General features: G+C 42.2%; 1 protein-coding gene across 1 annotated transcript in view; it reads right to left on the bottom strand.

Moving 5' to 3' along the window:
- The window catches only part of XPO4 (exportin 4), an 80,225-nt gene extending 62,033 nt beyond the window's left edge, over positions 1 to 18,192 (bottom strand). The window contains exon 1 of the mRNA XM_064717563.1: positions 18,057 to 18,192. Within this exon, the coding sequence (XP_064573633.1) occupies positions 18,057 to 18,137 (81 nt within the window). The 5' untranslated portion in view covers positions 18,138 to 18,192. The remainder of the gene's footprint in view (positions 1 to 18,056) is intronic.
- Positions 18,193 to 18,453: the final 261 nt, after the last annotated feature.

Here is an 18,453-nt window from a genome sequence, read left to right as displayed (position 1 = left end):
TCACTGCATTCAGACAATATTTATCTATACAATGAAAGTAAGTCCAGTTAGTTTTTGCTTTAAAGAAAAGGCCAGCATATACATATTCTGTGCAAGTTTAACATTATAAGAATACTGGCTCACTGAGCCCAAGAGCCCTGTACCCTGGTGCCCAGCACCTCCTTGGCACAATAGGGTTAGAAACTTACCCTCATATTCATCATGTTTGGAAAGTCCCCTAGAGCACACCCATTCACTGGGTTCTTTCTAATTGTCTCCTTCAAACTCTTCTCTACTATCCAACTTACAAGGAATTAAATAAAACACAGTAAGGTAATGAGCAGGTTCTTTTGGCAGGCTGAAACCATTTACAGCTATATCACTTTCCTTTCTATACTGTCTGACATTACTTCTAACCATTCGTGCTCTTTTGTCCTGCAAGCTACCTATAAAAACTTCTCTTGGACAATGATCATCCTTCTGATTTTAGCATAACAATCTACTGCCCCATAAGAAGAGGGTTCCTATGTGACACAGCATTATAAATAAAATTACAACCTTTCAACTACCAAAGCTGGCTGGATACAGAAAATGACCAGAGGCAGCAGTGCCCAGAAAAAGGATCCAGCAGGACTACTGTTTCAAATGGCAGCTATCCGCTCAAAGGAAAGGGAAACTGAAAAAAAAGAGAAGATTAGAAACACTGTAGCAGACCAGCACTAACACTTGCAACACCGCTAAACTCAGCTGAAAGCCTGGACAACTCCTCAGAAATAAATGTAACTGCAGAAGATGGGAGATCAACTGCCAGGGAAAGTACACACACCACTAGGAAACATCTGTTGATGTACATGAGGGAAGAATAAGGGCTTTGGGATTTTTTTTTATTTTCAATAGGAGTAGTTAGATGTATACAGATGTATTCAGAAACACCTGCTTTATACAAGCATTTCCTACCTCAGCAACACATGTTTTTAAAACGCAGTGTAATTATGACTTACTTGCTAGGATGGAAAGTGCCAAGGAGTTAAAGTAATAGATACAAAGAATAGATACAAATAGATACAAAGGAAGTAAACATGTTGCAAATACAAGATATTCATTAGGACTGAAGCTGAAGTCACTCCGTATTTGCCACTAACTGGCTGAAGCAGTAACACCACATCCACATTAGAAGTCAGCTTTTTTAGCTCCTTCCTCTTATCTGAAAACACTTTTTGCTTTAAAAAAAGTAAATGCATCAAAATCCACCCTCCCCAGTGATTCTGTTCAGGCAGTTTCATGTAAATCATCACAGATATACAAAATACGACTTTTTTGATCATATATTAGAAGTTACATGATTTTCTTAGTGGTTTTAGATTACAGAATAGAATTGCAGAATCACATAATGGTTGGAAGGGACCTTTAAAGTCCAACCCTAGTCCAACCCCCTACCATGGGCAGAGACACTTTCACCTTCCACCCAACCAAGGTACTCAGAGCCCCATCCAATTTGGCCTTCAATATTTCCAGGGATGGGGCATCCACAACTTCTCTGGGCAACAATTGCCAGTGCTTCACCACCCTCACTGCAAAAAAATTGTATCTTCTTACAAGGCCAATAAAAAAAGACTGAATTGGCTTCTGACTATGAATCTCGACCTCTTCAATACCTTCAACACCTTGTTGAAGGTGATTGTTTAGTAGTTTCTTCTAATATCAATGTGGATTCCAGAGAACATTTTACTTATTGCTTACCTAAGACACTGATAGTATCTTAGAAGTAACAACTTCTACCATTCAAGTGACAACATTATTCTGAAAATCAATTACAGAGTAGTTTTTTATTTAAATATTAGTTACCAGCTTGCACTGGTACTTCTGCATCAAAATTTTGCTAAGAAAAATCCTGGCCACAATCAAATATAAACATAACTAAGGATGGGATGAGCAGCATTCATTCCTTGCAGGAAAAAAAAACAACTTGCTAAGTCAAAATTTGATTTTTCCACTTTTGCTGTGGCAAAACAGCACTGAATACAACCAAAGTCAGCATCTTCCTACAATTACACTGGGGGAAATCTGCAAATTAGCATGTCACAAAGAACACTCACGCACTCCTCCAGACTTCACTGCTTGGGAGAACACAGAGAGAGTACACTGGAGTGTTTTAAGCTGACACCCACAGTATTCCCACCTACCAAAAAGGTCCCCTATGAACAGCACAGCCTAAACACTAGGAGGATTATGGAAGGGCAAACACATCTACTAAGAGAATTTTCTTGGTTTAAAAAAACAAAAAAAAAATCAAATTGCTTGTACCTGCTAGCACTAAAGCCAAGTAGGAGCCCTTCTTGCCAAAGGCAATGTTTATGTCTGCAAGTGAAGTACACTACAAACTTGACAAGAGTAGAAACAAAAATTTGATCCTTCTACTGAAGTGTGACTTCATAAAATTCACCACAAACTCTCCAAACTGAGCTTCCAAATATGTAGGGGAATTATGCCTTTCTTGCAGTCAAAAGGTACAATAAAACTGTTCCCAAACTCTGGTCTGTGGGCCACTCTTGGCTTATGAAAACCCAGTTCAATACATTCTTGTTCTTCAGAATGGTGTCTAGACTCTGTGCTGCAGAGAGCCTGGGAAACCCAGGGGAAGAGATCTGGTTCTCTGTCAATATACAACGATAAGCAAAAGCCACCACAGATGGCAATGGCACTGCTGGGTCTGGACTTTGCTGACAGCCACCATCAGGCAAGACATGCTCAGAAAAGCAGGGAATAAAGGAAGCCCAGATGGTTTGCCAACATGTCCCAGCAGGCAGGGAAGCCAAGTAATAGTGAGGCATATGCAAAGGAAAAAGATCATGAGTGAACTTGAGAACCATGAGCAGGGGAACACCATGTGATGGTGATAACATAGTTGAGGAGTACAGGCAAAAAATAGAAGGAAAAAAAGAAAAAAAGGGAGAAAACAACATGGAACAAGCAATAATTTTTAACTAGCACACATACTACATTTAGGACAGCTAAATATATTACTCCACCCATGTAAGCAATTGTTACAGCTGCAACATAACTACATAATCAAAACTCATTCAATTTTAAATTAATGTACTCCTCCACCAAGATGACCAAAAGCCACTAAAATCAGATTTCTATATCTTAAATAGCAAAAATACCTTGAAATAATTACTCTTCAAAATAATTCTGCTGTATAAGCAATTTATACAAAAGAATCAGACTCAGAATAAGATTTCCAAGTTTAACTCTACCAAAGTCATATCAAGCAACATGCCCCAAGACTGAATTACCCTGACTTCTGTGAAGTCAAGCCATAACAAGTTTCCATTCCAGTTTTAGCAGTAACACTTTTCAAGTGCTTCAAATAAGCTTCTTTCCCTACAATATATCACAGCACACTCAAAAACTGTCACTTGTCTTATGAAAGCAGCTAATTGAAGAGATTAAATGTGGAAGTCAGGCACAGAGAACTGGACAATTAGCCACACTTTTGCTCTTAGATATTCACCCTACTTCTCTAGCAGACACTGATACCTAATGATGCAAGATGTCTTGTTCTCTCATGAAGCAGATGCCACAAGCCAACAATTCAGGCTAGATGAAGATGCTCAGCTCTGCAACTGCTTTGCAAGTAGATCAGACGTTCCAGCTTTGGGCACAAGGCCAGAAGGAATTTAAGACAACTGATAACAACAACAGCTTCTGCTGTCCCAGTCGGATCAGTCACGACATGACTGCCTAGCTTTGAGTAATAATTGCTACAAAAAACTCAGCTGGCACAAAAAACATCTCCAACTATGTTCCAATGACTTCCTTTACACTTACTATTTTGAATAATCATTTAAATTACAGCAGTGACTCAGTCTCCAATTCAAAAGATACTCAAGATTATTTGTGAAGATTGGTAAGAAAGATGCAATACATAACTTCCAACCAGAACTGCACTAGAGACAACATGGTGAAGATTTAAGACTTTCTGAACAAAAACTTCCTTTGATAAAAAAGTCTTCTCCAGAAGTAATTATGACTTGAATTATTTAAACCCCAGAGTGCTCAGTATTTTTCAGTATATATTTGGAACAAATGTGTGACTGCTGGAGGAATTGCCTCCTACACACCTACTCACTCACATCTTGCTTTCATGCAGAAATTTAACAATAGGGAAAAAAGACTTATTTTTTCCTCATCAGCTTTTGCTTTATATTTTGAAGCTGAGATATGTTATTAAGTCTTTTGCAAGTAAATCAGGAGACAAATTGCAGTTTGTAATAAGAGCTATTCTCAGTTTAGTAATGTTCTTGTATAAGATACCATATATATATATATATATATATACACACACACATTAATGGACTAAAGAGCCAAGTAAATCGTTACCATCAATAACAAAACATTTTCTGAGATAAGACCTCTCCAAGGCAAGCAACAAACACTACTGAGGTTTTACTTTTCAATTAACAATTTCACCCACAAATATGGACTATTACAGGCTCTCCACTGAAACTACCCTTCATTTATGTGCACAACACAGCTAAATCTGAGAAATATCCCATAATGGATATTTAGCCTACAGTAGTCTGGCTGTTGACAATGAGAAGATGAATACTGACATGATGCTATGGTTCAGACCCTTATATTAAATGTTATTTATTTTCTAATCTCTACATTCACTCTTCTAACATTTCAAAGCACAAACGAGGTCTGACCTGCAGTTCTGTTTGGCAAAATAACTTTTCTAAAACATCTGACTGACTGATGGCAATGGGAAAATCCACATAGTCCCTTGCAGCCAGTAAGATCCAACAAAGCAACAAGAATTCAATCCATGTATGCCAGAGAAAGCTCAAGCAAGACAGAAAATGTGACTCACTGTGTAAGAGGACAAAGGTAAGAAAAACACCCTAACTACACAGAAGAGTTACAGAAAACTTTAATGTTCCAAACCCAAACCTTTTAAAAGCACTTAATGTTAACAAAGAAAATCAACCCACTTTGACTTCAGTAAAAATGGCACATCACAACTGTAGTAGCACAGGAAAAATGTGTTACTACAGGATACAAAAAGTCAAAGTGCCCTTACAACAACTGTATTCAAACCTCAAGTCCTGCTCTCCTGTTTCCTCATGTTTCCTTTCATTCATTCATTTCAAAATCTTCCTATTAAGAGATGGGAGATTCAGCGAAAATAACCCCCACGCATTCCAGCTACTCCTTGGGTATCACAGGGCTGGTGGTGGCTGGCCTTAAATTCTGAATGATAGCAAATTTGGCAACCTGACCATCTCCTGGAGCTGGGGGGACCATGGCCTCCTTATCCTGAAGCAATAAAGAGAAGAGTTGGTGGAAATGAACCAAATTTCTCCCTCAGCTCCCACCAACTGCAGCTGCTTCTCTCTTTCCCCACAAGGAGGCATGGAAGACACACGGGGAATAGGTGGAAAGGAGGCCCAGCACCAACACACACCACTATCCTCACTGCAGGGTGTGCTATCCCCTGGCAGGACCTGGTTCTCCAGCAAGAGACAGGATCCTAGCCTATCCACAGCCTCTAAAATCCTAATTGCAACTCGAGCATATGATTCAAGTGGCTCACCTCTGTATTGCTCATTTCTGGGCCTATAAGACAGCACAGACAGCACTTAAAAATGTACCAGGATAGTACACAGTGAATTTCAATAGAAAGATTGAAGTAAAGAAAGAACCATTGTGATCACTCTTCTACTAGACAGGAGATCACAATAATGCTGTAATGGCAATACTCGTTTTCCAAAGTTCATAACTTGAGATGTACACAATATACCCATTCATCAGGCTCACTACACATCAAATACAGTCAGCATCTGCTCTCCCTCAGCAAAAGAAACTTTCTTTCTACTGTGTGTGAAGAAGTGTCTTATACCATCCTTTTTTTCCTATTGTCCAATTTCAAATTATAGTTTCTGAAAGAACAGCTATAACCATCCATTGCTGTAAGGGGGGCATTACTTTAACTTGCATGTAGCCTTCTACAGTGAGCACGTGCAGTGGAGTGAGACATCACAGGGGTAACCCCCATGCACCTCAGACCCCAAAACACAAGGCAAAAGCCAACACTACATAAAATATTTAAACTGAGATAGTCATAAATTTTGATTTCTGAGCATTTTAGGCTTTGACTCCTATCAAAAGGGCATTTCCTCCCACCAAGCTAATGAAGAAAGGCAGGCACACAGGGCAGCCAGTTTTCCTGCCAAAATTCAGAGTTCAGCACTTCCTCCACCATCAATCTTGTTAAAATGTCAAAACCATTTTGTCCTATCATAGTTATTTAGTAAGAGTTGATTAAAAGCAAGATAAGGAAGTTTTAAAATTTTATCTATATTTGATGTGGAAAACTCCTTTCGTTTACTGTACTTTCAAAATGGCATCACCTAAAATCCCTGCCTTTATTAATGGCTTTTAACTGTTAGGGCACTAATGAAAACTTACACACACAAGTCAAACACACACAAAGTACAATATTTGAATCATGTAAGAAAACAGAATAAGATACAGACTGATACAAGGTACAGACAAGAAATCAAGGTTTAGCAAAAAAGAGGAGCAGAATAGAGGCCAGAGGAGGAAGTTCATAACCTGCATTAAGTGGAAGATAAAGTCAAGAGAATTTGTGAAATTGAAATTAATTTTGTGAAGAGAATAACATCTTTCACTCAAACCCAGGAAAAATTATGAACTTTCACTGAACACACCTTGAAAAAGGTTAGTCCCAAGTTTGCCCATACCAGGAAACAGCAAAAATCCATCTAGAATGTTACATACTTGAGACAGTAAGATGTCTTCTACTTTTACCTTGTTTTCCCACTTTGTTCCACTCTTGCAAATACAGCCTGAACCATGATACTGAAGAAGTTACACATGTCTGTATTCATCCTATGATATACAGGAGCAGACACATGACATATTTTCAGAAAACCTCTTCTAAACATGAGTTTTATATGATAAAGTTGGGGTTTTTTTAATCCCTACAGAAATGTTTTGGGATTTCATTTAGAAGACGCAATTTTTAGGACTCCCTTAAAGTGAGTGCCTGAGCTCACACTAAGAAACTTGTACAAATTAGCCAAGTCTCAAGTTCTGAACAGTCAAACGGCTCCACACATTCAGGCTCCACTGAGAAAATGATCATGAAGAAATGTGGTCATAATCATATATTTTATTCTCAGCCCTCTTAGAGGGAATATTACTGTAAAATGAACAGAAGACTAGCTCCAGAAACAATATTGTTATTTCTCTTGATATTAGAATTTAATATTTATATATTCCCCACTAAACAATTCATTATTCTGAAGCTACCCAACATCTGTTCCTAATCCCACTTAAAACAACTTCACAAAATAAAGGGTTTGCAGCTTACCCTCCCTAATTCTCTCAGGAAGAAGCACATTTGTTTTTGTGCTTGGGCTTTGGTGCTTGCTGTTGACAGGTGAGGAAAGCACTATTCATACTCTTGTCACCAGAAAGGAGTGTGCCTGTTTTGCAAACTTATTTGCACATTTCCTCAATAACAATGCAAGATGTAGTCATCTGGGAAGCCACCAAGACCATGGTTGAAAGAGAAGTCAAACAGCAACAACATTATTGGCAAAATAAACAGTAGATGCCAGTGGCCCAAGAGATGAAAAAGCTAAACTAAATGTGAACAGTTAAGACCTTGATGAAAAACAAAACTAAAACAAAATTATGATGTAGAAAAACCGCAAAGCTCTTTTTGCACCTGAGTGAAGGTTAATGTAATACTTTTCAGCCACGGCTTCAACAACACCCAACTCACCTTTAAGGCACCTAGAATCAAACCAGCAGCTAGCTGCACAGGGGGAACACATTCCTTCCCCCACAGGGCTGCAGTGCTGTGCAACAGAGACACGGGCTGCCACTTGGGGATCTCCAGTTCCTGCACACACATATACATAGAGATACTGTGGACATGTCCTCATGAAATCTACCAGTGACACATGTGTAAAATGTGGCTTTAGATGAGGGGTGTCACATAAGAGGAAACCAACTGAGCTGCAAGGTGAAACCCAGAGCAGGCAGGTGGGGTCTGCCAGGACCAACAGCACCTGTGTGAAGTCATGGCAAGATAAGTGAGCGACATGAGTAAGGGACCATGTAAATGCCAGGACTGCCAATACAAGACCAAGGTGTGGCAGATCAGTTTTGGGGAAGTTCACAACAAAACCTTGAAGAGCACCTATTTGCAGAACCAAACAAAATAATCAAAAGGAGAAGAACCTTTGGCTGGTTGCCCAAGGCAGAGAAGTGACACATGTAGATGATGACACTAGTGAGAAGATGACACTTAACCCCACATCACCAGCTTGAACACCTTCCAGCCACCCCCAGACAGGCAGTGCACAGAGATAGGACTCCTCTTGTGCTGCCACAGGACACAGGTGGCAGTTCTGCTATAACTCATCAATGAGCCGGCGTGGTTTGTGCTTGTACAATTGTTTCTGCTGCTTATTAGCTCTGACACTGCCTGCACACCATCACCAATGCCACAATTAATGCCAGCTGGAACACTGCTTCACAGTAATAAAGGATGGTACAACTGAGTGTTGGTTGTCATCCAACTGCACCACTGATCTTCATGCAGACCAATGCTTTAGTCCCAGAGCCACAGGCACAAGTCAATGCACCAGCCTCTGGAGTACACACATCTACTGCATTTGCACACTGTGCTAATGATGCTGCAACACATTTTTTGAATTCTGCACACTGCCCCTGCCCTCCTTCACACACTGTTGGAGCAAAAACCTATGCAGCCGGGATATTTACTTGTGATGTCAAAGAGTAAAATTCAAGGTCCTTCCAAAGCAGCCTGAAGAAGGGATAGAACATGCCTCAGTCACTTCCTTGTGTCTTAAAAACTATCAAATTATGCATTTCCAAAAAACTTGAAATACAAAAAGTTGAGGAACATACCACTCACTCCAATGCAACACCACATGGCTTTTCTGCAGCTCTTCAAATGAGCAGATTTCAAAATACATTTGTGAAGGATGCTGGTTTTATTATTTTCCATCATTACAACAGGATTCCAGTCTAAGTTGGCAGTAATGAAGAGGGGCTGCCTCTCCAGAACTCCAAGGCTGTGGTGCTTGGAGATCTTCCATTCCTTGCAGCCATGTTAACTCCTCTCCACTCCCAGACACACATTATTATCCTGTGCTAGCTTTGGCAACGGGCAAGTCCTGACAGCCAGTCCAGCTCACTAACCCAGCAGATAATCAATCCAGCAAAAAGACAAGTAATGTTTTTTCTCTGCCACTCACTGTTAGGCTGGTATAAGCTCCTGTGAAAATATAGCCTATGTCACACTTAGAAGCCTGGGACTGCAGATGTTCTTCATCTTAGCCAAGTTTTGAAATCCCAGAGCCCACCATCATAAACTGTAAAATTCCATGGCAAGACACCTTTCTGCACTTTGCTGATTTCACAGCCACAGATTAATTATACAAAGCCTTCAAGAGACCCTCGCACAAGGCATATTTCCAACACTACCACAGCTGTGCCTCTAGCATTTTGCACAGCTGCACATAAAACAGCAGGCCTGAATGACAACAGAGTGAAATTCAGAATTTCAGCACAAATCATGATATACCTTTAGCCTTTCTTCATATTCACTTTTGTAGTTCTATAAATTTTGAATTTGGTAGGCACCACTGAACCAACTTATCTGACTTACAAAGTAACAAAAGCAAAACCCATTATTCACTTGCTCCTACATTAACTTAAATAACTTTTAAATGTATTTTCTACTAAAAAATAAAATCAGTTTTGATTTGAAAAGAAAGAGAATTATATATGCTACTTCCTAAGTGGTTTAACAACATAATTTGACCAAATTTCTTCAAGGAGCATAGGCAAGCTTTCTCGTCTCAGTCAAGATAGTAGAATTGTCTCTAATGCAACACAGTGAAAATTACTTTTAATTAAAAGACACTTTTCTCTCTGAATTCACTACCCAATCTAGCTCACTGCACAACCACTCAGGTGGGTGTACTATTATCCTACGTTTTGGCAGAGCCAAAGACAGCACTGTACAGCAGCCACTCATTATGTCTCTGAAGCAGGAAAGTTTGGGGTTTTCCTTTTTTGGAAAATGGGAAAGGGGAAGAAAAGGGACTATTTAAAGTATATCCTCTTGTCAGTTTTCCTTCATTCCCTAAAATCCCTATTTTAACAACTACTCCCTGTTCAACAAGATGTTTTGGACTTCAAAGTCCAAAGGACCAACGTCTCCTACAGCTCAGATCTGACACTTCCCTTTGTATGCCACATCTCCTAGCACATATGTGGGTTTATGCCACTCATACACCCCACTACACATCAAAATTGCAGAGATCCTATGTACACCTAATTCAGACAGACTTTTTAGAATCAAAACACTGTCAGAAACTGATGAAAAGGAGTATTTTACTTATCTGCTTGTGACAGGATCAGCTCAACTTAATAATCAGGAGGATTTCTGCCACCTCTCCATAGGGAAAGCTGTTAATTAACTAATGAACACAGATTAGCATAACAACGATAAGACTCTTAGGAAGCAGGTTAAAGGGAAAACAGCAGTAGGTAGTGCCTGAAGAAGAATAATCCAGATGGAGTTATGGCCTAATGAAGCTCCCCAGCAGATGAATGTAGATGCAAGCACACAGTATTTACATTGATTACTCAGAACAAAACATAGAAATATGCCAATGTAATGGTGACATGTCAAATGGGTGTGAAACATATTGATTCAAAAAGACTGTGAAACAGTCAGGGGAAATAAGCTCTAAGCACACATAATCCCATTTCACTAGATTTTAATTTCATCAAACACAATGTTTACTTTTCAAATATATCAGAATTTCTATCAGTTCTCACTTCTCTAATCCCAACTCTTCACTTTAGTACAGATAAGCTCCATGCACATTTGGTCTTGGCTCCCAGTTAAGAGTTTCACTAGCACAGTGCACACAGCATGCACATTCATCTCCCAGGCTGTAATCTGAACTGTGTGCCTGTAAAATGCACCAACCATACCAACTCTTAAGCAAAAGAAGAAAAATATATACATATATATGATGGACTCTTAAGTTACTTAGTACCGTTCCGAAAAATTATCTGAACAACTTGGGTATGGTTCTCTGAAAACATCACCTTGCTGCTCTGAAGCAATGAAGAAAAGTACAATGTTAAATACTATTAGGAAAGGAATACAGAAAAATATCAAAAAATTACAACCATCTAAAATCCTCAAGTACCTACATCACAGAATTCTGGTCAGTTCATTCAAAAACAGTATCATAAATCTAAAAAAATACAGAGGGATGATCTGATGTATAGGGGAACATCCCATATGACAAAATGACAAGACCCTTCAGTTCAGCTAAGAGATGACTGGAGGATGAAATAAGATAGAGAATTATACAAAATCACAATGGATACTGTAGAAGAAAAATCAGAACATGTTATAGTTATTTCCCATAACTTCAGAATAAATAAAATTATGAACCAGCAGGCTTCACTCAAAGAACTATATTGGTTTTTTCTAAAAATATTTGTAAACCTCATTACACTCAGAAAAGCATGTAATATATATGTATAAAGACTAAATAATATATATAAAAACTAGAAGGAAAGAAAAGGCGTTCCAAAAGCAACTGGACCCATTTGTGGGCAAAAAACAATGACAACACCTCAAACTTCTGAAATTGCTAATTCAAATAAGGTAAAGTGTCCACTAGTAAAAGAATCATCTTTACCTTTCAGACCTCTCTAAATCAGCAGCTACATGCACCCACCAGAAAAAAACCCATCTGAGCAGAAATTTTCCCAATTCTAGCCATAATATAGCACAACCTGCTTGTTTCATGGGTGACAGCTTGGAGGACTTTGCAAATCTTCTCAGCATTGGAATGATTCATTTGTCTGACTTCTTACAACAGGCAACCTGCCATAACAAAAGCAGAGCTACTCCATCTCTCCCTTTCACCCTTACTATGAGCCATGCTTCAGAGTCTGAAAAATTGCCTCACAATGAAGATATATTGCAACAAGAAACTGAACTTCCTTGTGGAATAAGGATTGTCATGGCCTTTGTGGAGAACAGGCTAGCTGGTTATGTCAAGATGTGAGATAATGGAGAATTGATGAGGCTGATTGAGCAAAACCACAACCTGGGCCACTTGCTCATCTTGTGCCTGGGCTTGAGCAAGGTTTAACAACTGAATGTTGCCTGGGCTGAAGCAGAGGCCCCAGAGCCCAGTGTTGTCTCAGTAAAGTGCAGAAGCACCCAGGTCTCAGCGCCAGCCCTCAGCCTCCTCACTGTGCACAAGCAGCCTTGGTTTAGATCTGTTCCTCTGAGGAGACAATGATGGGAATACAGACCTGGTGAAGGTCAGAGGGCCACCAGTGCTGCCTCAGCCCTGGTGGAGGAACACACCAAGGTACCACACTTCTGTGCTGTCTTTTCCAGCCACAAGATAGGTAGCTCAGTTTTATGAAGGTAACCAAAGACCCTCATTCACCCCTTGTTTATATATTAAAAGCCACATCTACCAATATGAAAATAAGAAAACAGATATTCCCCCACCCTACATCTATGATGGCAGCAACAGGCAGCCAATGATTTTTAACTGCAGGCATTCATCCATTTGTCCAAGAAGTATAAAACCAGTATTTGAAATCCTTCACTATGGAAGGACAAGAATACAACCCCATTCTACAGACAAGTCAATGGGTTTGCTCCTCACCCCAAGGCAGGCACAACTCTGTGGTAAGGTTTGTTTCTCTAACTGCCTTAGAGCTTACCTGGGAAGACTTGTGCACAGAGCTATGCACTTACATTTTGTAGGTCTAGTGTAGTTATCAGCAATCTAACAAGAACCTATAATCTGCTGCTTCAATAAAACAGACTATTCATGATTCCGCAACTACGAAAGTTCTTATTCAAAGTGACCGGACTTTAGTGCCTAAGTGGTTATAAATGAGAAATTAAGCCTGTCTGTACCCAGCCCCTCTGATCTCTGAGGACTAGCTAAAAGGCAAGCAGGTTTATTTCCTGACAATTTCATACACTTACCACAACAGGCCTGGTCTCCACAAAAGGTAGGTCAAAAACAGGCAACCATATAAACTGCCAAGTTTGATGGTATAAACAATCTGATCCTACTAACACACTCCCTTATGCTCTTATTCTGTAAGCTTACTTGAACATCTGAAAGTGAAGTTTCTAGGACCACTGTCAGACCACCCAACTTTAGCCTGAAATCTGCCTTAGAATAGCAGGATAAATCACAAACTAAGTGGTACCCTGAGAAGGTGGTGATGTGAGAATCCACATCACCCCACATACACACCCAACATCCACCCTTTGAAACAGACCACAGTCAAAACAGAACATTTACAAATTTTTAAAGAATGGAATTCTGCAAAATCACAGAATCACAAGGTTGGAAAAGATTTTCAAGATAATCGAGTCCAATCCATGCCCTAAGACCTCAACTAAACCATGGCACTGAGTGCCACATCGAATCTTTTTATAAAACACATCCAGGGATGGTGACTCCTCCACCCTCCCAGGCAGACAATTCCAGTACTTGATCACTCTTTCTGTAAAAATATTTTTCCTAATATCCAACCTATATTTCCCTTGGTGCAGCTTAAACTGTGTCCTCTCATTCTGTCAGTTGCTGCCTTTACCCAAATGTTCTTTGAGCTTTCCAAGAGCCACACCACACAGAATAGCCTAACAAAGACCTCTGAACCTACTTCGCTCAACCCCCTGCCCAAAAAGAATTAATTTCAAAGTCAGATCAGGTTGTTCAGGGACTTGTTCAGTCAAGTACTAAATATCTCCAAAGACAGGAGATCCTACAGCCTCCCTACACAGCCTGCTCCACTGCCTTCACCAATCACACTTAATGTGATTTTTTTTTGTCTTCTCTCCAGCTGGAATGTTCCCTTCTGAAACTTGTAACCTCTTCTCCTTTCAGTGTGCAGCTCTAAGTGAAGTCTGGCATTTCTAATATCAGGAGAGTCAGAGTTAGCAAGTAAATTGTACAGTGGAGGTATATTACACACTTGAGCCAACCTGACAACTCACCACTAGCAGGGGCAGACCAGCTCTGTACATGTCCAACAATCTAATTTCAGTGCCCCTGTGCTAGCTCTGCAACCTAAATGGCTGCACAGATAGCCAAATACATCTTGCTAACCTGACAGAAATCCATTCCCTTGCTTAATTCCTATGTCATCTCAGCAATATTAATATCTTCTGCACAGGGTCACAAGGGAGAAAGCAGAGCTGCAGGTAAGAACACAGCACCTCTTTTGGAGGGAGGTGGGGTGAACAAATCATAACCTGTGAATTTACATTTAGGTGTCAGAGAATATCATATGCTAGAAAATTTCAACGTGCTTTAATAAACTCTCAGCAATAACTAAGTGGTGTTAGGCATGTTTCCTACTTCATTCTCTCACGCCTGGGATGAAATTTACATTTCTTTCCTTAATAATACAACCTATGCCTTCTCTAATTGATGAAGGCAGCTATTAAAAAAGTGCTTAACTAGGACTAATTATATTTGTCATTAATTACCACCTGAGCTAAACAGAACATAATAGATAAGAGATACAGGATCAGGGGACACCATGCCAGTAGGAAACAGAGGAGGAGCAAATTAAATGAGGTCATACAGATGTTGGTGTATGGTCTTTACCAAGCCAAAGTCACACAGGCCGAACATGGACACCAGCCTGTGGCACTGAGAAACTTCACAGCAAAGCATTCATGGGGATCTTACTTCAGGTGAACACAGTGCACCTTTACTACAAAGTTAATTTTTATACCTCAAATACTTTTACACATATTACAACACCAGCCTGCAAAACCATATTTGGCAGCTAATGACAAGATAAGTTTCATCTTTTATTAAAATTTGTCAATTTAAATTGACAAATTCCAATCCTTTCTCAAATTAAGCCTTTTGAATGTGAGCTACCTAGGACCTGTTGAAAGACATTAGTGGTAACAAGTGAAAAGCATTTACATAAGGCTGTAGAAGAGCTTGGTGAGAGAAAAGATTGAACATTTCCAGTTCTTAAACGTGGTACACCATGGTTTGTAAAGTCCATAAAGATCAGCAGTTTAGGAGATCAGGACATGGGTGTTCTTTATCTGATATTTAAAAACTAATTTTTCAAAGGTAAACTCAACTAACCCAGAACAATGAAAAAAAAAATTATGAAAATACTTCTCAAAGATTTAGAGAGCTCACAGTAATCCATGCTTACCCTCAAGGAAAGTTAATTAAACACATTCAGGTCTTTTTATTAGCATGCCATTATTTTCCTCAAAGCTTAGTACTTCTATTTGAAATCAAGGCAAGCATCAAGTAAACCACCACCACCACTCCCTGCTCTGTATTTTGAAAGGCTGAAAAACCTTTGATGCATCCCTAGCCATATATATTTTGCAAGAATTGCCACTGTCTCAGCTGCGACAGACTGTAACACGAACACCTTGCTGAATCCCCCCACAGCTCCCTGCCATCTATTGTCACAGCTCTGCCCCTTCCCACTGCTTCAGGGGCTCCACTGCAAGGTGGCTGACTCATGACCTCCAACAGTAGCAGCAGGTTCATTACCCTTCACAAGCCCTCAGATTTTTACATAAACACCTTTCTACGTGATCCCAGCAGGTTGCTTGATCAGTTCACCCCTCCTGTCTGCCACACAGAGATAACTTCCCATCTTCATCCCTAAGAGGACCTTTACCAAACAGTGCAGCCCCCTGGCTAAATGAAATTCAGATCATCACTGCCCAGGTGCAGTCCTGAAACACAATCAGACCCCTCTTTTTGCACAGTTGCTAACAGGACAGAACAGGAGCAGAGCTCATAACTCTTTCAGTCCCTGGGGTCTTACATCCACCTTTGTGAAGCACCTGCTGAGCTGCACTCCTCTCCTGCATCCGTCCTAAGACTCAGTGATTTCTGAGAAGGAACACAGGGCAATAACCCTCAACAGTTCTCACAGCTCTCCCACGGCCAACCCTGCTTAAAGCCTGGTTCTGAGTCCTCACTCTCATGGATAAATTTAGTGAGTATCTCTGTTTCATGCAGCTTCCTCGGTAAGAGCCATCTAACTGGTTCATCTCAGGTTAGTGCTGTCTATGAAACTTCCAAAATCAGCTGTGGAAAGGAAATAAAAGAAGAAAAAGCTAAATATCACAAGTCAGGTTTCATACAGTCAGAGGCTGTAGGGAGAAAGGATCCTTGTTGAATTTCTACCTAACATCCATGTGCTTGCAGACCCAAGATGTATTCTTACCAGCAAGTTGAGCAACTACTCTTCAACAGAATCACAAACATTTCTATAAGAGGCCTGCACCTTTTCACTGTATTAAAGTTTTTATTTAATTCAACTCCACAGTAAGTTGCTTTTCCCTCTCTGTGCTAGCACGCTATGCTAGAGAAACAATGCCCACAACAAGTTACCTTTAGTCTTCAAGCACAGATGCAAGACTTGGGAGATGCCACTGCACATGCCAGTGGTTTGATACTGAAAATACGTAACCATCAGCTTGGTTCCACACCCCTGTTCTGTTACACAGTAATACTTTCTACCAATTTTACTTACCAAGGCAAACTCTCCTAGTAATTACTGCATTTGTGTTATTTGTAAAACAGAGATACACAGACCTTACCAGAACATCTAACAATCCACACAGACATGTTTTGTAGAGCATGCACAAACTAAAATCAGCTCAAAGCTTGAAGCACATCACTAGTGGCATACTTTGTGAAGTATTCTTCTAAAAGGACTAGTGCTTGCTGCCAAGCTACTTATCTTTACTGTCCTGCTTGGAAACAGTCAGTGTTTTTACGTGCAAGGAGTAACACACATGACTAAAGATGATCACCTCTCACTTTACAGTCGGGCTACTTCAGTGAGACCTTAAAACACAATCGTTCAGGCTCTGGCCATTGGTTACTTATTGATACCAGAAAAACTTTGCTAGTATTCATTTGGTTCTTTTGAAATCCCATTAATAGCCACTCCTTACAAACTTTATTACTGTCAGAACCACTTTTTGGTAAGATAAATTCTGTAGGAAAGGCTTTCAGCTAGACATGTACTAGAAGATCTGCAATAAAGACCTGTAAACTATACCAGCCAACACAGAACTTTTCATTCAAACAAGTCTTTTACAAGCATGCAAACCTAGGATGCTTTAGCACCAGTGGTCACTATCGATACCCAGCTCCATCACATTTCTGATCTTTGCCACATGGGCTTTCTTTTCCACGCAGTTATGAAAACAAGATAACACACAGACATCAGGGACAGTTAATTGATTATTAAACAGATCAAGTGCGAAGCACCACTAATGGCTTTGCTTCAACGCGGCAGCACCGTGAGCCTCTGGCTCCTGGGTGCCCCTCTACTTAAAGGAAAACTCTGGAACCGGATCGCGCCACTCCCGAGGCCGCTTCCACGCTGCCCAGGGTGCCTCGCTGTCCCCGCTGGGCAGGGGACGGGCGCGTCCTCCCGCCGCTCCTCCGCCGCCGCGGGAGTGCCCCGGGCCCCGGCCCCGGGAGAGGGCAGGGAGAGCTGCTCACTGGCAACGTGGGCGAGGGTCACGGCGGGGGACGGTGGCGGTGCGGGGGCTGGGGACGGGCAGCCGGCCGCGGGGCGGGCAGCGCGGGCAGCCGGCACAGCCTGCCCGGGGCGACGGGAGCGGGCGGCACATGGAGGAGCGGCGCGGCGTGCGCGGCGGGGCCGGCCCCGGCTGCGGAGCCACAGGGACGAGCCGGAGCGGCGGCGGAGGGACAGGAAGGGAGGGAGGGAGCCCGCTCGAGAGGGGAGCGGGACGGGGCGGCGGAGGCGGCGCGCCCCGGCGGGCTGCGCCCCGAGCTCCGCGCCCGAGGGGCGAGGGCAGCGGGAACGGAGGCGGGGAGGGGAGAAGGGTCCGGCGCGGGCGCGCCCTCAGGGGCGAGGCGGCGCTCCGGGCGCGGCGGTGCCGCCGCCCGCCTCACCATGAGCACTTTGGCCGCGTTCTCCAGCTGGGCGATCACCTCGGGGGCGCCCCCCGCCGCCGCGGCCGCCGCCGCCATCATGGTCTCTCTTCAATGACGCGCCATGCGCTGCATTCTGGGGCGAGGCGGCCGCGCGGCCAATCCCGGCCCGGCCCGGCCCCGCCGCGGAAGCGAAGCGGCGGCGCCGCCGCAGCACCGCGAGCGCCGGGCGGGGACCGCGCCCGCCCCGCGCGCCTCCCTCCGCCCGCCCGACCCCGCCCCTCAGGCCCCGCCCGGCCCGGCCCGGCCCGCAGAACGCGGCGGGACCTCCCGAGCCGCGCGGCGGGGCCGCCCCTCCCCGCCGGGCCCAGGTCGCCGCACCTGCCCGGCCCGCAGTTTGTCAGGGGTGGAAGGGGCC

The sequence above is a fragment of the Zonotrichia leucophrys genome, chromosome 1 (assembly GCF_028769735.1).
Source record: "Zonotrichia leucophrys gambelii isolate GWCS_2022_RI chromosome 1, RI_Zleu_2.0, whole genome shotgun sequence".
Classification (NCBI taxonomy): Eukaryota; Metazoa; Chordata; class Aves; order Passeriformes; family Passerellidae; genus Zonotrichia; species Zonotrichia leucophrys.
The sequence above is the reverse complement of the archived record's forward strand: the minus strand, read 5'-3'. Positions and strand labels throughout refer to the sequence as shown.